At 42.7% G+C, this 20,931-nt stretch overlaps 1 protein-coding gene across 1 annotated transcript in view; it reads right to left on the bottom strand.

The window, feature by feature from the left end:
• Window positions 1-17,461, bottom strand: part of RAB29 (RAB29, member RAS oncogene family) — a 44,571-nt gene extending 27,110 nt beyond the window's left edge. The window contains exons 1-3 of the mRNA XM_077295140.1: window positions 17,216-17,461; window positions 16,772-16,843; window positions 3,431-3,612 (exon numbers count right to left, since the gene is read on the bottom strand). Coding sequence (XP_077151255.1) covers window positions 3,431-3,612; window positions 16,772-16,843; window positions 17,216-17,339 — 378 coding nt within the window. The 5' untranslated portion in view covers window positions 17,340-17,461. The remainder of the gene's footprint in view (window positions 1-3,430; window positions 3,613-16,771; window positions 16,844-17,215) is intronic.
• Window positions 17,462-20,931: the final 3,470 nt, after the last annotated feature.

A 20,931-nucleotide genomic window follows, 5' to 3' on the forward strand; every position in this document is an offset into this window, starting at 1 on the left:
CCACGCACCATTAAAAATATAAAGTGATAAGCTCAACTGTGTCCCCCATTACCTATAATCTCTGCCGCCCAATAATAAACTATTCAGTCTGACTCTCCACAACTACCTGTAAGGCTATGTGGACAAGGAATATATGGAAGGTTTTACAGTACAGGAACAGTGAATGAGATCCCTGACGTCTCATGCACACGCAGCTTATTTTTTCCTTGCAGATTTGCAGCAGATCAAAATCTGCATAATGTCAATTCTTGCAGTGTATTTCACCAGTAGTAATGGGGAAAAATACATAACAAAAGCATGACAAAAATGTGGAAAAAAATTAATGTATTTTACACAACCTTCTCCCTGCCAACACATCAGGATTTGCAGGAGAAAATTCTGCATATCCTAAACGCATGCACATAGCCTTAGTCCCTGTCCTGTGTCCCCTCCCCTATTCATTATAAGTCCTTCATAGCATCAAAATGAATTAGGGGATGGGAGAAGAAGCCATCAGGTACTGAGCATCCTCCGCCTCCTCCCAATTCACTACAAGTCCCTGACAGTCCTCTCCGAACTTTCAATTCATTATTTAAAGTGTCCTATTGCACCTTACCACCTCCTCCTCTCCCACTTTAATAGATTTTAAAGTCCCCGATAGCATGACAATGAATTGTGAGATGGGGAGGACACTATCAGGGGCTGAGCACCCTTCTCCTCCACCCAATTCATTTTACATCCATATCCAATGTCCTCCTCCCCCTCCTCATAAGTCCCCCTTCCTCCCATCTCAATCCCCTACATCCCTCTGTCCTACTCCTCCTCCCCCCAATCCCATCATTGCCCTCTCCACCACCACCCTATCATTGCCTTCTCCCCACAACCCATCATTGCTTTCTCCCTCAACTCCCATCATTGCCCTTTCCACCACCTCTATCATTGCTTTTTCCGCCACCACCCCAATCATTGCCCTCGCCACGACACACACTTCACCTCTCCACACATTCCCCGGCAGCCGCAGCATCGTCGTCAGCTTTCTCTGACACAGCCGTGCGATGAATACTGACGTCATCCAGCTGCGCTGCTGTGTCAGACAGGAAGCGTGGGCATGAAGCAGGAGGGATCCCTGTAGCTCCGCTATTTTCTCCTGTAAGCAGCGGAGCTGCAGGGATCGCTTCCTGCCCGCCACACATAACGGCAATCTGGCAAGAGGCCCCCCCAGGAGCTTCAGGGCCAGAAACAGGGCAGATTGCCATCAGTGTTAGCCGCCCTGCAGAGACCTTAATTGCTAGAAGAGCATAATTCCCCCCCCCCTCAAGTATCCCCATTTTGGAGATTACACCTGTAGATAAAGTTCAAAAGAGGTACAGTGACAATTTTCACTCCATGGGAATTTTCCAGAAACAAGCAGCAATGAATGTTGCCAAGTGAAAATTGCAAACTGTCGTTGTGGTTACCAGTATGTTTCTGTCACCAGTACGTTATGCTCAACTCATGCTTCTGGAGACATGCACCCGTAAGTTAGTCACTTCAGAAATGCCAAACATGTGTACGCTATATGTGGTTTAGGTTCACTGAGGGGCTCAGAAGGGAGGGGGCATTTGGATTTGGGAGCACAGAATTTGCTGAACCTCTTTTGGAGGGGTAGCCATTTTGCTTTTCCAGAACCATTGTACTATCGGTAATGTGGAAGCCCCCTATATTTCCATTAACAGATGACAGATCTGAGTGGGAACTTGCTTTTTTTGTCGATTGGAGTTGAAGCTTTTATTGGGAACATTTTACATAACGTTTGGGATCACATTTATCCTGCACTATGCTGGCCACTTACTTTGGGGTTTCCATCGAAATCTCTGAGTAACGTGATTCAGAAGAAAACCCCGAGGGATCTATTCAATATGAGGCAGCAGATTTACTCTGGACTCCGTTTGGCCTATGTTTAGTGGTGTCCGTTTCAAAAGTGCACAAAACTGTGGCCGACGGCACTTTTATGCAATCCTAATCACAGGTCAGACTGCGTCCACAGTGCCTCCATCGGCCTCATTATAGGGAATCAGCCATCGAGGGTTCCAGCTGAATCACGTGTTTCAGAGATTTACATGGAAAACCCCGGTGTAAACGCTCAACGCAGAGCGCAGCATAAATGTGCGCAGAGCCCTTCGATGTTTAGAAGGCAGAATGGAAAAAAAAAAAAAAAAAAGGAAAAAAAACATGTTGATATGATTCAGAAGCATCCAAACACATGGCATCATCATATGGGCAGTCCAGAATTGTTTAAAGGCACAGTAATCTTAGTGTACGTAAACTTTTGACTTTGCAGTAAGTAAAAAATGCCTTAAAACATTCGCCCTCTCTCATTCTGGCATTTGGCAGATAATTATGGTAATTCTAGTTGACCTAAAATGGGAAAGGTTTATTCTGATTTCATGTCAGATATTGAGAAAAACATGCATATGTGTCTTTTTATATAGTGTATGTAAACGTCTAGTTTCAACTGTATGTGCCAAGCCCAAATTAGTGGAAAAGAATTCCGATAGTTGCCCCCTGACACTGTTAGTGAATAACTTTGAGCCAAAATGGGGTAAGCTTCCACCTGAGAAAAACTGGACCTCATCATATCCACCTGTAGCTGAAACAATAGGGGAGACAGTGATCTGTTAAAGACTTAGGAAGATATTCTATATTAACAAGTCCCGAGGTCATAGGATTACATAGCTCCAAATCAAAGCACCAAGTCAATTCTTGAGAGGGATTGATATGTCAATGAGGTACAGGAGTAGACTTTTGAATTAGGAAACATCTCTTTTCAGGTATCAACCAGGCCCAACTTCTTAAGGCAGACAAAGGGGAAGAGAGAATTATCTCCTGCATAAAACTGGTCTCTCAATGGATTGCATGTATTGTTAAAGTCTCCCATCATTATTAAAAAGGGATATCTGGCCAGCCTCCCGTTTCATCGGAATTTTGCATTTAAATGGAACACTTTTATGCACTATAAGACTGACTCCCCTAGAGTAGATGGAATAGAAAGAGTGCAGGCCAACCCTTATCCAGGACCTGTGTATTAAATTAAGATCTTTTGTCATATGGTTGTTTTATTATTGCCCGGGTTGATCTTTGTGACATTCAAATATTGTATGTCTTTTGGAATATTGGCCACTTTCTGAAATTTATTTTCTCCCCACAGCGTTTGGCTTAGTGCGGGTGCCGGGCAGGTTAATAACACTATTACCATGCAGATTAACTCTATCTGCAGGTTAATAGCGTTTTCCTGATGACCAGCTCCCTTTAAGACCAGCCCAGAGATCTAGTGTCTTTTTTGACCTTGTTAAGTAATGCTATTCTGTTTACAAGCAACTACCAAAAATTAATACACGTTAGTCATTTAAAGCTGTTAATTGCCTAATTTTTCAAATAAAGATTAAAATTAGTGATTACTACATAATTTTACCTTGTTTGCCAGAAGTATGCATGGCACAGGATCGCCATTTGATAGGGTAACCTTATTGTCCAGGTCACTTTTCCACATTTGACAACTTCGGAAAGAGTCAGCACTGGTGAGGTCAAACATGATTATACAACCAGAAGCCTGTTTATAGTAAAGTCTGGTCATAGACGTAAATCGCTCCTGACCTGTTGACAAGAAAAGATACAGAATATATTTGCACTAATGGGTGACCTGGTAACTGGATGGTTTTAGTGACTGGCACATTGGGTGCAACTGGTTTCAACACAAAAGAATAAAAGGAACTTGCTCAGCATTCTTGTAAGTATAGATTAATATATATTATATAAATAAATTTAACTAATGTAAATGGTAATGTGCAATGATAATATTAGCATACAAAAACAGGAAATACATAAGCCTGATTATGCAGCCAATAGAAGCATGTGCAATTACCCACATTCACCACTAAACCAAATCATTCTGCACATAGGTGTTCATCTCCAATATATAGAACTGTGCAAAAGATTTAGTCATGTGTAGGAATAAAATACTGCTATAAAAAAATAAAAAAAAGAATGCTTTCAAAAACTAGAAGTGTTAATAGTTTTCATTTTGTTAATTGGTAGAAAAAGTGAATACACAAAAAAAGAAATCTAAACCAAGTCAATATTTTTTGTGAACGTCTTTTACCTCCTAAATAGCATCAAAGCATCATTTTTTCTAGGTGACTAATCTCTCCGGGCACTCCAGCATAACCAATAGCCGGCAGCTCCAGGGAAAAAATAAAATACATTTTCTACCAGGTGACGCCCTTTCAGTTCCGCGTCTTCAAAACGCGATTAACCTGCCGATTAACCCCGTTTATAGTATTATCAAACAGAACGACAGGTTCCCTTTAAGAACTATAATCTAGTGTAAAGAAAAGCAAGGCATCCTGGAAGCTATAATATGGTCCCCACAGAGGCACAAACTCAACATTTTGGAGTCCGTCAGGCATTACATGAAGAGAGTGAAGGATTTTCTCAAGCCTATATCCACAGAAAACCTGTGGTTATTTCTCCAAGATGTTTGGAATAAGCTCCCTGCCAAGTTTCTTCACAACCTGTGTGCAGGCGTGAAAGAACTGATGCTTTTCTGAAGGGAAAGGGTGGTCACACTAAATATTAATTTAAAATTACCGTATATACGAGTATAAGCCGAGATTTTCAGCCCACTTTTCGGGGCTGAAAGTGACCATCTCGGCTTATCCTCGAGTCAGTGTCGGGGGGGGTCGGCGGGTGAGGGGGAGTGGTGCGGTGACATACTTACCTGCTCCTGGCGCTGTCCCTGCATTTCCCATGGTCTCCGGGCAGCTCTTCCTGTGTTCAGCGGTCACGTGGTACCGCTCATTAAAGTAATGAATATGCACGCATATTCATTACTGTAATGAGCGGTATGTGACCGCTGAACATAGGAAGATGCCGCCGGCTCCTGGAGACCATCTGACAGTGAGACGCTGCCAGGGACCGCACCGGGAGCAGGTGAGTATATCGGGGGAGGTGAGCAGTGCGCGATAGTCACCTTCCTCGTTCCACCGCTGCGCGCCGCTCTGTCTTCCGTCCTCTGGCTGTGACTGTTCAGGTCAGAGCGCGATGACGTGATTAGTGAGCGTGCCGCCCTCTGCCTGAACAGTCAGTGCAGAGGATGGAAGACAGAGCGGCACGTGGAACGAGGAAGGTGACTATTGCTGGTGTCGGGGGCCTGAGCGAAGAGAGGTGAGTATGTGATTTTTTTTATTTTAATCGCAGCAACAGCAAATGGGGCAAATGTGTGGAGCATCTTATGGGGCATAATGTGTGGAGCATCTCATGGGGCCATAATATGTGGAGCATCTTATGGGGCCATTATTAACCTTTGTGCAGCATTATATGGGGCATATTTTAATATGGAGCATTATATGGAGCGTATTTTGTATGGAGCATCTTATGGGGCCCATCATGAACTGGATGGAGCATTATATGGGGCTCCTGATTCAATATGGATATTCAAAAACACTTAACCTACTGATGTCTCAATTAATTTTACTTTTATTGGTATCTATTTTTATTTTTGACATTTACCGGTAGCTGCTGCATTTTCCACCCTAGGCTTACTCGAGTATATACGGTAGATTTCACTTTTATTAGTTCACAAAATGTAAATTAACCCCTTCACCCCCAAGGGTGGTTTGCACGTTATGGACCGGGCCAATTTTTACAATTCTGACCACTGTCCCTTTATGAGGTTATAACTCTGGAACGCTTCAACGGATCCTGGTGATTCTGACATTGTTTTCTCGTGACATATTGTACTTCATGATAGTGGTAAACTTTCTTTGATATTACCTGCGTTTTGTGAAAAAAATGGAAATTTGGTGAAAATTTTGAAAATTTCGCAATTTTCCAAATTTGAATTTTTATGCAATTAAATCACAGTGATATGTCACACAAAATACTTAATAAGTAACATTTCCCACATGTCTACTTTCCATCAGCATCATTTTGGAACCAAAATTTTTTTTGTTAGGGAGTTATAAGGGTTAAAAGTTGACCAGCAATTTCTCATTTTTACAACACCATTTTTTTTTTTCAGGGACCACATCTCATTTGAAGTCATTTTGAGGGGTCTATATGATAGAAAATAACCAAGTGTGATACCATTCTAAAAACTGCACCCCTCAAGGTGCTCAAAACCACATTCAAAAAGTTTATTAACCCTTCAGGTGTTTCACAGGAATTTTTGGAATGTTTAAATAAAAATGAACATTTAACTTTTTTTCACACACAATTTAATTCAGCTCCAATTTGTTTTATTTTACCAAGGGTAACAGGAGAAAATGGACCCCAAAAGATGTTATACAATTTGTCCTGAGTACGCCGATACCCCATATGTGGGGGTAAACCACTGTTTGGGCGCATGACAGAGCTCGGAAGCGAAGGAGCACCATTTGACTTTTCAATGCAAAATTGACTGGAATTGAGATGGGACGCCATGTTGCCACTGTAGTGGAGAGCCACTGATGTGCCTAAACATTGAAACCCCCCCACAAGTGACACCATTTTGGAAAGTAGACCCCCTAAGGAACTTATCTAGAGGTGTGGTGAGCACTTTGACCCACCAAGTGCTTCACAGGAGTTTATAATGCAGGACCGTAAAAATAAAAAATCATATTTTTTCACAAAAATGATCTTTTCGCCCCCAATTTTTTATTTTCCCAAGGGTAAGAGAAGAAATTGGACCACAAAAGTTGTTGTGCAATTTGTCCTGAGTACGCTGATACCCCATATGTGGGGGTAAACCACTGTTTGGGCGCATGGGAGAGCTCGGAAGGGAAGGAGCGCCGTTTGACTTTTCACTGCAAAATTGACTGGAATTGAGATGGGACGCCATGTTGCCACTGTAGTGGAGAGCCACTGATGTGCCTAAACATTGAAACCCCCCCACAAGTGACACCATTTTGGAAAGTAGACCCCCTAAGGAACTTATCTAGAGGTGTGGTGAGCACTTTGACCCACCAAGTGCTTCACAGAAGTTTATAATGCAGAGCCGTACAAATAAAACAAAAATTTTTTCCCACAAAAATTACATTTTAGCCCCCAGTTTTGTATTTTCCCGAGGGTAACAGGAGAAATTAGACCCCAAAAGTTGTTGTCCAATTTGTCCTGAGTACGCTGATACCCCATATGTGGGGGGGAACCACCGTTTGAGCGCATGGCAGAGCTCGGAAGGGAAGGAGCATCATTTGCAATGCAGACTTAGATGGATTGGTCTGCAGGCGTCACATTGCGTTTGCAGAGCCCCTAATGTACCTAAACAGTAGAAACCCCCCACAAGTGACCCAATATTGGAAACTAGACCCCCCAAGGACCTTATCTAGTTGTGTTGTGAGAACTTTGAACCCCCAAGTGTTTCACTACAGTTTATAACGCAGAGCCATGCAAATAAATTTTTTTTTTTTTTCCACAAAAATTATTTTTTAGCCCCAGTTTTGTATTTTCCCAAGGGTAACAGGAGAAATTGGACCCCAAAAGTTGTTCTCCAATGTGTTCCGAGTACGCCGATACCCCATATGTTGGGGTAAACCCCTGTTTGGGCGCACGGGAGAGCTTGGAAGGGAAGGAGCACTGTTTTACTTTTTCAACGCAGAATTGGCTGGAATTGAAATGGGACGCCATGTCACGTTTGGAGAGCCCCTGATGTGCCTAAACAGTGGAAACCCCCCAATTATAACTGAAACCCTAATCCACACACACCCCTAACCCTAATCCCAACGGTAACCCTAACCACACCTCTAACCCAGACACACCCCTAACCCTAATCCCAACCCTATTCCCAACCGTAAATGTAATCCAAACCCTAACTTTAGCCCCAACCCTAACTTTAGCCCCAACCCTAAATGTAGCCCTAACCCTAGCCCTAGCCCTAACCCTAGCCCTAATGGGAAAATGGAAATAAATACATTTTTTAAATTTTTCCCTAACTAAGGCTACGTTCACATTAGCGTTCTGCGCCGCAGCGTCGCCGCATGCGTCATGTGCCCCTATATTTAACATGGGGGCGCATGGACATGCGTTGCACTTGCGTTTTGCGACGCATGCGTCACTGCGGCGCACGCGTCATGGTGCAGAGGACGCAGCAAGTTGCATTTTTTTGTGCGTACAAAATCAAGCAAAAAAAGGACGCATGCGTCGCAAAACGCAGCGTTGTGCATGCGTTGTGCATGCGGTGTTCCTGCGTTGTGCGTTGCGTCGCCGACGCTGCGGCGCACAACGCAAATGTGAACGTAGCCTAAGCGGGTGATGAAAGGGGGTTTGATTTACTTTTATAGCGGGTTATTTAGCGGATTTTTATGATTGGCAGCCGTCACACACTGAAAGACGCTTTTTATTGCAAAAAATATTTTTTGCGTTACCACATTTTGAGAGCTATAATTTTTCCATATTTGAGTCCACAGAGTCATGTGAGGTCTTGTTTTTTGCGGGACGAGTTGACGTTTTTATTGGTAACATGTTCGGGCACGGGAGATTTTTTTGATCGCTTTTTATTCCGATTTTTGTGAGGCAGAATGACCAAAAACCAGCTATTCATTAATTTCTTTTGGGGGAGGCGTTTATACCGTTCCGCGTTTGGTAAAATTGATAAAGCAGTTTTATTCTTCGGGTCAGTACGATTACAGCGATATCTCATTGACATCATTTTTTTATGTTTTGGCGCTTTTATACGATAAAAGCTATTTTATAGAAAAAATAATTATTTTGGCATCGCTTTATTCTGTGGACTATAACTTTATTTTTTCGCTGATGGTGTATGGCGCCTCGTTTTTTGCGGGACAAGATGACGTTTTCAGCGGTACCATGGTTATTTATATCCGTCTTTTTGATCGCGTGTTATTCCACTTTTTGATTGGCGGTATGGGAATAAAGCGTTGTTTTTTGCCTCGGTTTTTTTTTTATTTTTTTTTACGGTGTTCACTCAAGGGGTTAACTAGTTATGTAGTTTTATAGGTGGGGTCGTTACGGACGTGGCGATACTAAATGTGTACATTTATTGTTTGATTTTTTTTTTTATTTAGATAAAGAAATTTATTTATGGGATTATTATTTTTTTTTTTTTTTTTTTTTTTTTTTTTACACATGTGGACATTTTTTTTTACTTTTTTACTTTGTCCCAGGGGGGGGGGGGGGGGGGACATCACAGATCGGTGATTTGACAGTGTGCACAGCACTCTGTCATATCACCGATCTCACTGACAGGGCTGCAGGCTTACCAGCGTCTGCTCTGAGCAGGCACTCGGTAAGCCACCTCCTTCCCTGCAGGACCCGGATGCCGCGGCCATCTTGGATCCGGGACCTGCAGCGAGGAAGGAGGTAGGAGACCCACGGAGCAACGCGATCACATTGCGTTGCTCCGGGGGTCTCAGGGAAGCACGCAGGGAGCCCCCTCCCTGCGCGATGCTTCCCTATACCGCCGGTACACCGCGATCATGTTTGATCGCGGTGTGCCGGGGGTTAATGTGCCGGGGGCGGTCCGTGACCGCTCCTGGCACATAGTGCCGGCTGTCAGCTGCGATAGTCAGCTGACACCCGGCCGCGCTCCCCCCGTGAGCGCGGCCGATCGTGCTGGACGTACTATTCCGTCCTTGGGAAGTAGGGCCCACCCCACATGGACGGAATAGTACGTCCAATGACAGAAAGGGGTTAAGTGAACAAGCTATTAAACACTTTTTTTTTTTTAAAGCATTCTGACCATAACATACTAATCCCACAGTTAATCAGACTGTGGTCAAAGAAGTGCCACATTAAAATACTAAATATCTTTATTGCAAATGTTTTAAAATACATATAAATACATAAATAAACAGTAAACAAGGTGCCTCAAAGAAACCAAAAGAATACAAGTGAGGTCAACTAGAGCAAGACACGTAGTCAATACAAAGGGAATAATTTATGTGAATATTGCACATGCAGTGGTGTTGGAATATAACACAGGTCAACAAAAAAAATTTTTTTTTCTGGTGTCCAAAATATTTTAATGAATTTGGGGTATTTTTGGGGTGCTGATTCTGAATATGCTATCAGTTTTGCCAGATTGGCTCAAGTTTTTGACATTTTTGGTATCTTATTTATAGCACTTGTTGGTAAATGCGACGCATCATCTCATTAATTTCTTTGGATTAGTACTTGAACTGAGCAGTTCTCAATATAGTTTTGTGTTAATTAGTGTTCTAAAAGTTTGTTCATAGCTTGATTTTTGCACTAACTTTATGTTGTTGTCTGTTTTCCAGTGAAAAGCATGAACTCATCAAGAAGAAGTTGTCTTAACGATCCAGACTCATTCTGTTACATTTGTGGTGAATACACACTGCCAAAACATAGAAGAAACATAACAGACTTCGAAAAAAAAGTGTATTTTGCCTATTTTGGGGTTATGCTTGGGGACCAAGACAAGTTTTGGGCACCACACAGTGTGCAAAGCATGTATCGAATTATTACGAAAATGGAGCAAAGGACAAAGAAAAAGCTTCAAATTTGGTGTTCCAATGGTGTGGAGAGAGCCAAAAAATCATCATGATGACTGTTATTTCTGTGCAGTGCAAGTGCAAGGATTCAATAAGCATAAGAAACGAAAATGGGAGTAACATGGAATCTGCAAGAAGGCCTGTCCCTCATTGTGAAGATGTGCCTGTACCTGTGTTTACCATAAATAACAGTCATCATGATGATTTTTTGGCTCTCTCCACACCAGGCTAACGGAAGACCTGAACTATAGATCTATCATGGTTTAAACGCCCTAAGTGTTTGATACCATTGTAACAATAAAAACATTTAAGTTCAAATGACCCTCCGCCATGTGCATATTACCTGTCACTCTCAAAAAGTGCTCTGTCGAGTGGCACGCTGAACCTCCTAGCCCCGACGCGCGTTTCGCGTGTGCTTCTTCCCCTATTGGCAATAGCAGTATTTAATTTCTGATTATATTCCAACACCACTGCATGTGCAATATTCACATAAATTATTCCCTGTGTATTGACTTTGTGTCTTGGTTAGGGTTGACCTCATTTGTATTCTTTTGGTTTGTTTGAGGCACCTGGTTTACTGTTTATGTATTTATATGTATTTTAAAACATTTGCAATAAAGATATTTAGTATTTAAATATTTTTATGTGCAACTTTGACCACAGTCTGATTAACTGTGGGACTAGTATGTTGTACCATTATGTGAAGTGCCCATTCCTTTGTGGGGAATATGGGCTTAGGTATTATGCTTAGCATTATTACCATGCAGCATTTTTTCCCAAACCTGCCTAAAACTTTTTTATAGTAGTGTACATTTAAGACTCCCATTCTAGCTTAATAATAATAATAATAATAATAATAATAAATTTTTATATTGCTCTAACAAATTCCACAGCGCTTTACAGTTTGCACACACTATAATTGCTGTCCCTGATGGGGCTCACAATCTAAATTCCCTATCAGTATGTCTTTGGTTTAGAACAGTGTTTCTCAACTCCAGTGCTCAAGACCCACCAACAGGTCATGTTTTCAGGATTTCCTTAGTATTGCACAGGTGATAATTTCATTACCTGCTCAAGCATTAATTCCATCACCTGGGCAATACTAAGGAAATCCTGAAAACATGACCTGTTGGTGGGTCTTGAGGATTGGAGTTGAGAAACACTGGTTTATAACATTAATTATGATGATCTATCGCACTCATTTCATGATTGTTTTCCCCATCAGTGCAATATGGATCTCACCAACCTATAATGTGGTCCGTTGGGTCCATTGTGGATTTTGCCCAGGAAGCTTAAGAACCTCTGTGGGCAGTGTCAATAGAGTGTAAATACACATAACATACTGCAAGACGGGGTTCCCTAATCTGTAGCTCACGGCTTTCTGCCAGTGTGGGTCATTAGCATCTGGTCTAGAAACCAGCCTTGAAGAAAAGGTCTCCAGTTGGAGACATCTACAAGTAACCCTGTACAGAAGAAAAGATCTCAATGTGCATATACTTCTGGAGGGGACGGGGTTCAGAAATAAATATAGGAAGTTAGAGATAGGATGACAGGATAGGATTGAAGCTGGACGCGATATAGTGTGCTTGATACGAGAATACTACATGTGGGTAAAGTGGGAACTCTTGCATGTAATTACACTGCTTATATAGGTAAGGAGTACAAGATCTGTGTGCTTTCTGGATAAACTTTGGCTGCCACCATACAAGTGGTGGGCTGAGTGTCACTACTGTGGGGACCGCTGGATGTGGCTCTAGACAATCTCTAAGGCTACGTTCCCACAATGAGCCTTTACTGCGTTTTTTGACGCTGCATGTTTTCCCTGTGTCAAAAACACAGCGTCTTAGGCTACTTTCACACCAGCGTCGTGCACTGCACGTCGCTATGCGTCGTTTTGCAGGATGCGTTTTTTCTCCATAGACTTGCATTAGTGACGCAGTGCGACGCATTGCCACACATCGCAACAGTCGTGCGACGGTTGCGTCGGTCCGTCGCCACCAAAAAACGTTGCATGTAACGTTTTTTGGTGCGTCGAGACCGTCTTTTCCGACCGCACATGCGCGGCCGGAACTCTACCCCCGCCTCCCCGCACATCACAATGGGGCAGCGGATGCGTTAAAAAACAGCATCCGCTGCCCCCGTTGTGCGGCGCTTTCACTGCTTGCGTCGGTACGTCGCAACGACGCAATTCGTCGTGCGTCGTATGACGCTAGTGTGAAAGTAGCCTTACAGTCCCAGCTAAGTGAATGAGATTTCTAGAAATCTCGAGCCAACTATGCTTCTTAGCACCGGCGGTGCTTTTTTCTAATCTGCAATATGTCAATTTCTCTTGGGTACATTGAGTTTTATATGCAGGTTTTCCCCATAGACTTATGTTAGTTACAGGAAATCCACAGGTAAAAATCCCACATTTTTTGTGTATTTCCAAGGTGTAAACACGTAAAGAACACATGTAACCCGCACCAATGAAGTTCAGTTAAGTCAAAATTCCAGAAGGTCACATAAACAAGGCAGCTTTACTTAAAGACTGACATATGATGCATCTTTGTTGCACAACATGAAGACTGTACAGTATTTGAGGAAGCAAAACTTGTGTTTATAAATGGCAGAGGTAAGAAAGTCTGCAAGATTCCTCAATTGTGTGAGAAGGGGAATTACAACTGGGCTGTGATCCCTGGATAAAAAGCACCCAGAACAGATGTGACATGTGTCCATAATAGGAGCCCGCAATTCATGAGGTGCATTGCCAAATCACACTTCTCCTGCCGCTGTGGCCACCTTCACAAGGGAGAATTTTGTACCAAGTAAAAACATTAGTGGGTCAAAAAACAAAAAGAGAAGTAGTGCAAGTCTTCCCATTATGTTTCACTACCAGTTCTGGTTTATAGATACTGTTGGCCACAGAGCAAAAATGGAATAGTGTATTAATATAAAGCCCAACACCGGGTGCTAAACAGAGCAAAACCGTACTCCTAATTTTAATCCAAATCGTGTGGATTGTATTTTCAGTATACAAATACACTGGATTAGTGTTTAAATAAAAATAAAAGCTAAAAAAAATTAAAATCTGTATTATGAGTTCAGCAGCCTCCAAATCTTTATTTTTCAATATCTCTGCTTGCTGCCAGTGGATGAAAGTTTACACATTTAAAATCAGGCAATTGAAAATTGCATTAAACTGTGTCCAGTCTAGGCAATGCTCAGCGAGTTTTAATCATTTAAACCTCTGATCTGCTCTGGGATTGAAGTTTTTTTTTCTATACTTGGGCATATAGAAATAGCTGACGAGTCACTGATCAGACCGGCTATATGACCAAAAATCCCAGAATTTGCAGAGGTTTAAATGATGGAAGCACAGGCTAGGCCAAGGTCGCACGACCATATAGTCTGTCATCCGAGAGAATTGGATCAATTATGTAATCGATGTGTGGCTCAAACTCTGATCAGAGTTTGTTTCGAGTTTCAGCTAGGTGTGATCAGATTTTCTCGCATTAGAGAATCATAGGTGAGGAGAAGATGGAAAACAAGATTTCTTCAATGTGGGAGTCGGTGGAAATGAACTGCACTCTGATGTTTTCCACGCACCCATAGAGTTGAATGAGTGAGATTAGATTTGCGCAGCATTCTCCAAATCTTTTCTCAACATTGATCTGAGTGATAGCCAATAAAACATCGGATAGCACTTGTCCGATGTATACACGTGTGAACGAGCCCTCATATTCAATCTTTCTCACAAGACTCATATCTATCTCCTCAGCTCCCCTGTTCTATAACTTGATGCCTACAAACTGGTCTGCATGTCCGTGGTGACAAGTTTCCTCTAAATGCATGCATTTGGTGTTAAAAAAAAGTAAGTTTTGCAATTTGGCTTCAATAAAAGGCTTGCCTCGTTTGACCTTTACAGGCGCCTTGTTTCCCTGCACATTAAACCAACAGACAGACTGGCTGTACAGAGAACAAAATAAATTTTAAAAAAAATGAAAATATTATATATATATATATATATACACACACACACACACACACACACACACACACACACACACACACACACACACACACACACACACACACACACACACACACACACACACACACACACACACACACACACACACACACACACACTGTGTTCCAAATTTTTATGCAAATTGGATTTAAGTGTGATAAAGATTTAATTGTTTTGTTTTTCAAATAAACTCGTGGATGGTATTGTGTCTCAGGCTCAATGGATCACTGATATCAATCTTAAACACATGTGATAATTAGTTTTCCAGGTGATTCTAATTAAAGCAAAACTACTTAAAAATGATGTTCCACATTATTAAGCAGGTCACAGTTTTCAAGTAACATGGGAAAGAAAAAGGATCCCTCTGCTGCTGAAAAGCATCAAATAGTGCAATGCCTTGGTGAAGGGATGAAAACATTAGAAGTTTCCCGAAAACTTAAGCGTGATCATCGTACTGTTAAGAGATTTGTGGCTGTATCTGAGCACAGATGTGTTTGTGCTGATAAAGGCATAATGAGGAAGATTTCTGCCAGGCAAGTTCATCGGATTAAGAGCAGCTGCTAAAAAGCCATTACAAAGCAGCAAACAGATATTTAAAGCTGCTGGTGCCTCTGGAGTCACTCGAACCTCAAGGTGTAGGATACTTCAAAGGCTTGCTGTGGTGTATAAACCTACTATTCGGCCACCCTTAAACAGTGTTCACAAGCAGAAATGGTTGCATTGGGCCCAAACATACATGAAGACTAATTTCCAAACACTCTTATTTACTGATGAGTGTCGAGCAACCCTGGATGGTCCAAATGGATGGAGTAATGGATGGTTGGTGGATGGCCACCATGTCCCAACAAGGCTGCAACGACAGCAAGGAGGTGGAGGAGTCATGTTTTGGGCCGGAATCATGGAGAAACAGCTGATAGGGCCCTTTAAGGTTCCTGAAGGTGTGAAAATGGCCTCTGCAAAGTATATAGAGTTTCTGACTGACAACTTTCCTCCATGGTATAAAAAGCAGAAACGTGCCTTCAGGCATGACATTGCACCATCTCATGCTGCAAAGAATACCTCTGAGTCATTGGCTGCTATGGGCATCAAAGTAGAAACTCATGGTGTGGCCACCATCTTCCCCTGACCTCCACCCTATAGAGAACATTTGGAGTATCATCAAGCAAAAGATCTATGAGGGTGGGAGGCAGTTCACATCAAAACAGCAGCTCTGGGAGGCTATTCTGACTTCATGCAAAGAAATACAAGCAGAAACTCTCCAAAAACTTACAAGTTCAATGGATGCAAGAATTGTGAAGGTGATATCAAAGAAGGGGTCCTATGTTAACATGTAACTTGGCCTGTTAGGATGTTTTGGAGTTAAATAGCTTTTTTATTCAGTGAATGTGACCTAATGCTGCAAATTCAACAAATGAGCATTTTCTGTTGTCTAAAACATATCAAATGTTTAGAAATTCTACTGTGCCTAATAATTTGGAACAGTGCATTTTAAGTTTTTATTCATTTTGGAGATTATACTGTTATCATTGGGAGGTTTATTCAATAAAATTCGATGTATACTCTAACGGGTGATGACTTTTATTAGACTGACTGTCATTTGCACCGACCATTCAGGAAAATCCGATAAAAATGTTATTTGCATAATAATTTGGAACATAGTGTAAATATATCTATATATATATAATTATTATTATTAAAGGTTATAACCTTTATGATCGGATTGTCATAATGAGCTCACTGATGCTCAAGGGGTTCAATTAAGTGGGATGTCCAGACATACAATACTGATGGCCCCACCTGCAGGTAGGGTCATCACTAGCAGATCAGTGGGCGTCCGACCCCCAGCAATCAGCTGGTTTTTTTGCTGTCGGATGTAAAACACTTGACAAGGAGCTACAGCTTGCAGCTCCAGTCAAAGTTGGTTGCTACTGCAGCACAGCTTTTCTGCAAAAGAATAGTGCTACAGAAGCCAGCTACACTCTGAACAGACTCAATGAGTGAGGCTCCATTCCATGTATTTACATACAGCTGATCAATGGGGGCACCTGGTAGACCACCAACAAATTGTTATTAACTATCCTGCAGATGGGTTATGCCTGGGAAACCCTTCTAGCTCATTCAGCAGCCAGTGATAGATCGTGCAACACAAAGGCTAGAGAAGGCAAATGCTGCAAGATTCTTAATGCCAATTACAAAAAAGGATTTTTAGCCCAAAATACATGCATTTAAGTCCCAAGGTGGACAACCCCATTTACTGATGTTAAGTAATAATTCTAAAAGCATAACATGTGGCAGTTACCTGCGATATCCCATAGCTGAAGCCGGACCATTTCAGTATCGGACCACTGGACGACCTTCAGTGCAAAATCCACTAGCAAAAGAAGAGGAAGATACAAGACGTCAGACTGCAGTTACCCAACGTGAAAAGGGAAGTTTAACTCTGATTTGTGGATTTTACGACAAGTCTAAGGCTTAAGTTCATACTTTCAGCAAAAAACAATACGTAATGCCTGCACAAGCCGCACCTGTCATAGTGGTCTGCATTGTTCTGGGGGGAATTACCTCTATCACGGCAGGCACCGTCACATAGTGCCATTACACTGACAGGACAGTGGGAGCCTATAGCAGGCATTAACCTTCTCTCTGTAGGGCCGGCATTAACCTTCTCTCTGTAGGGCCGGCAATAAGAGGGGCTGCCATAGAAAGGGCAGGAGTCACCACCAGCCCCAGGAATGCCACTCACCTCCCATGGTCATTTTGTACTCCTTGCCAAATACGTCATGGACGTACCTATGTAATAGTGAGGTCTTTCCGACTGTTGAGTCCCCCACAACTAGCACCTTAAACAAATAGTCAAAGCTCCCCATATCGCCGGCCCGCACTATGGGCGCATCGCTGTGTACAGCTGGCACCCTGCTGCCGCCTGTAGACTGGGGCGAACTCAGCCTATCACGTGAGGACCTCCACTCCGTATGCGAGGAAGGAAAACTACACTTCCCGGCGATCACAGCGGCGGAAATACGCATGTGGGCGGGGCAGTTGCAGAACCTATAAATAAAGTCTGTACACGCGGCTGGGTCACCTCCCCGAGTCCCCGCCGCCCGCAAAGGAGTACGCGGGCCCCAGTAGCACTGCTGCGGGCTATATTGTTCTTGTGAAGGAGGCGGGTATTCTATTGTGTAATCACTTGCTGTCCTCTCAGGGAGAGCGCTTCAGTAACGTTTTCCCGCCGTTTGTGCCTCACACAACTAGCCGCCCTTCTGAAGAGAAGTGTGAACTGAGCTTTATTAATAGCTATTTTTGGGAAGATGCGTCAAATGTGCAGTAACTATTTGCCCTCCATGGCCACTTCTAATTAGGCCTCTTTCACATTTCGGTCTTTGTAGTCCCGCCGAGATACGTCGTTTTTTGAAAAAACAGGATCCTGCATTTACTCTTAGACTTGTATTAGGCTACTTTCACACTAGCGTCGTATGACGCACGACGAATTGCGTCGTTGCCACGTACCGACGCTAGCAGTGAAAGTGCCGCACAACGGGGGCAGCGGATGCTGTTTTTCAACGCATCCGCTGCCCCATTGTGAGGTGCGGGGGCAGAGTTCCGGCCGCGCATGCGTGGTCAGAAAAGACGAGCACGACGCACCAAAAAACGTTACATGCAACGTTTTTTGGTGGCGACGGGTGGCAATGCGTCGCTAATGCAAGTCTATGTAGAAAAAACGCATCCTGCAAGCACTTTTGCAGGATGCGTTTTTTCTACAAAACGATGCATAGCGACGTGCAGTGCACGACGCTAGTGTGAAAGTAGCCTTAGCGACGTATCACAACAGATGGCCGCATGTTTCGTCCGTCGTGCACTGGATCCTGCGGAATTTGAAGGCCCGTCTTTTCCAAAAAACGTTCCATGAAACGTTTTTTGTCTGCAGTGGGAAAACATTCCCCGATGCCTCCTGCGGCATACGTCGTTCCACAGAATGGGAGCCTATGGACACTGGATCCTGCGCAGACTGTTTTCATGCGCTGTGATCAGGCTGCTAAACAAGTGTGATCGACAATATCGAAGTTGTTTGACACTTGTTTACCAAACTACATCGTCTGAGGAAGAGAGATGGGCACAGAATGATCACTAGTGATCAATCTGTCTCCATACAATAGCTTAGCAGCAGCATATGTAGTTTTCACCAGGCATTGTGCTGCTGAGAACAATTATTTCTGTTACTGGCGTAAACAATCCAATCATTTGCTGAATAGGCAGCATTTTGCTTGTTTAGTAGAATACACTCCAAAGTCCTCCACATAGTATCATGCATCCCACAGTCCTCCATATTGTTTAATGCACACCCCATAGTCCTCCACATAGTATAAGACACTCCCCATAGTCCTCCACATAGCATAATGCACCCCATACCTAGAAAAAACTTGGCACTCTGAGCAGTTTGGCGCAAGAAAAAAGGTTCCATTTATTGTACATCCAACAATAACGTTTTTGGTCCACAAAATGACCTTCGTCAGAACTGGTTCAGTAGAGTAGGTGCAGAATTTCTATATTCGAATGTGGGTATCTTGCTGTATAGTGACACTCCTAAAAGGATTCAGGTTGCCATGAATAGATAAGACTGCATTCTGCATCCTTCATGTATACAAATTTTCACATCTCTGGGCGTGGAGAGGTGAATATTCATTTCTCTTAAGTAACAGCACACGTGACCGCTGGCAGCTGCAGGAAGGCTCCAGCTGACACTGTGCACACTACTGAAGACCAATGAATCTCACGCTCTCTGCGCACACACAGTCCCAGCGTGCAGAGCAGCGAGTATTCCGGCAGCTGCCCTTCAGCTTGCAAGCAACACATGACATCCCTGCCATGCGCTGCTTACAAGCATAAAGCAGGTGCTGGCATCGGAACAAGATGCCCATGGGCATAGAATGCAGTGTATATTCATTTCTTTTCAACAGCAGGCACATGCTGCATTTTTTTTCCACGGCGGAATCGCATTCCGGAAGAAAACACAGCATGTTCATTCTTTGTGCAGAATAGCGGGGAATCCGCACACATAGGAATGCATTGATCCACTTACTTTCCGCATGGGGCTATGCCCACCATGAGGGAAGTAAGCGGATCATGTGCAGTTGGTACCCTGGCTGGAGGAGGGGAGACTCTCCTCCAGGCCCTGGGAACCATATAATTGTTAAAAAGAAAAAAAAAAAAAAAATTGTGATACTCTCACCTTCCGGCGTCCCCGGCAGTCTTCCCGCGCCTCGCATTCCCATTAATGCTTTGCGGCAATGACCTGGATGACATAGCGGTCTCACGAGACCGCTACATCATCTGGGGTCATTGCCGCTAGGCATTATTGGGAACGGGAGCATCGCGAGGAGCAGCATGACTGCCGGGGACGCCGGAAGGTGAGAATATCGTGATTTATTTTTTTTAATTATTTTTAACATTAGATCTTTTTACTATTGATGCTGCATAGACAGCATCAATAGTAAAAAGTTGGTCACACTTGTCAAACACTATGTTTGACAAGTATGACCAACCTGTCAATCAGTTTTCCAAGCGATGATCGCTTGGAAAACGCTAGCATTCTGCAAGCTAATTACGCTAAGGTTTAGCAGGAAAACGCATGCCAATTCCGCATGCGGTTTTCCCGCGGCAGGGAGTTCTGGAATTTCCGTGGAGTTTTCCACTGCAATTCCGGATGTGTGCACATAGCCTAAGACGCACCCCCCATTTTTGGAGGAAAAAAAGTGAGTCTTATAGTCTGATAAATACAGTAAAATGTACAAAGATAAATTTCTGCCATTTAAAAAAAAAAATATATCTATATAATCACACACTGATAGATACATATATCCATCTATCACCAATATAGCCACCCTTCTTTTTAAGGCCAGTCATAAGCCTTCCATCCATGGACTGTCAGTTTCTTAACCCCTTTACCCCCAAGGGTGGTTTGCACGTTAATGACCGGGCTAATTTTTATAATTCTGACCACTGTGCCTTTATGAGGTTATAACTCTGGAACGCTTCTATGGATCCTGATGATTCTGACACTGTTTTCTCGTGACATATTGTACTTCATGATAGTGGTAAAATTTCTTTGATATTACCTGGATTTATTTGTGAAAAAAAAAATGGACATTTGGCAAAAATTTTTAAATTTTCCAACTTTAAATTTTTATGCCCTTAAATCACAGAGATAGGTCACACAAAATACTTACGGTAATAAGTAACATTTCCCACATGTCTACTTTACATCAGCACAATTTTGAAACCAAAATTTTTTTTGTTAGGGAGTTATAAGGGTTAAAAGTTGACCAGCAATTCCTCATGTTTACAACACCATATTTTTTTTTTTTAGGGACCACATCACATTTGAAGTCACTTTGAGGGGTCTGTATGATAGAAAATACCCAAGTGTGACAGCATTCTAAAAACTGCACATCTCAAGGTGCT

The sequence above is a fragment of the Ranitomeya variabilis genome, chromosome 3, assembly GCF_051348905.1.
Source record: "Ranitomeya variabilis isolate aRanVar5 chromosome 3, aRanVar5.hap1, whole genome shotgun sequence".
NCBI lineage: Eukaryota > Metazoa > Chordata > Amphibia > Anura > Dendrobatidae > Ranitomeya > Ranitomeya variabilis.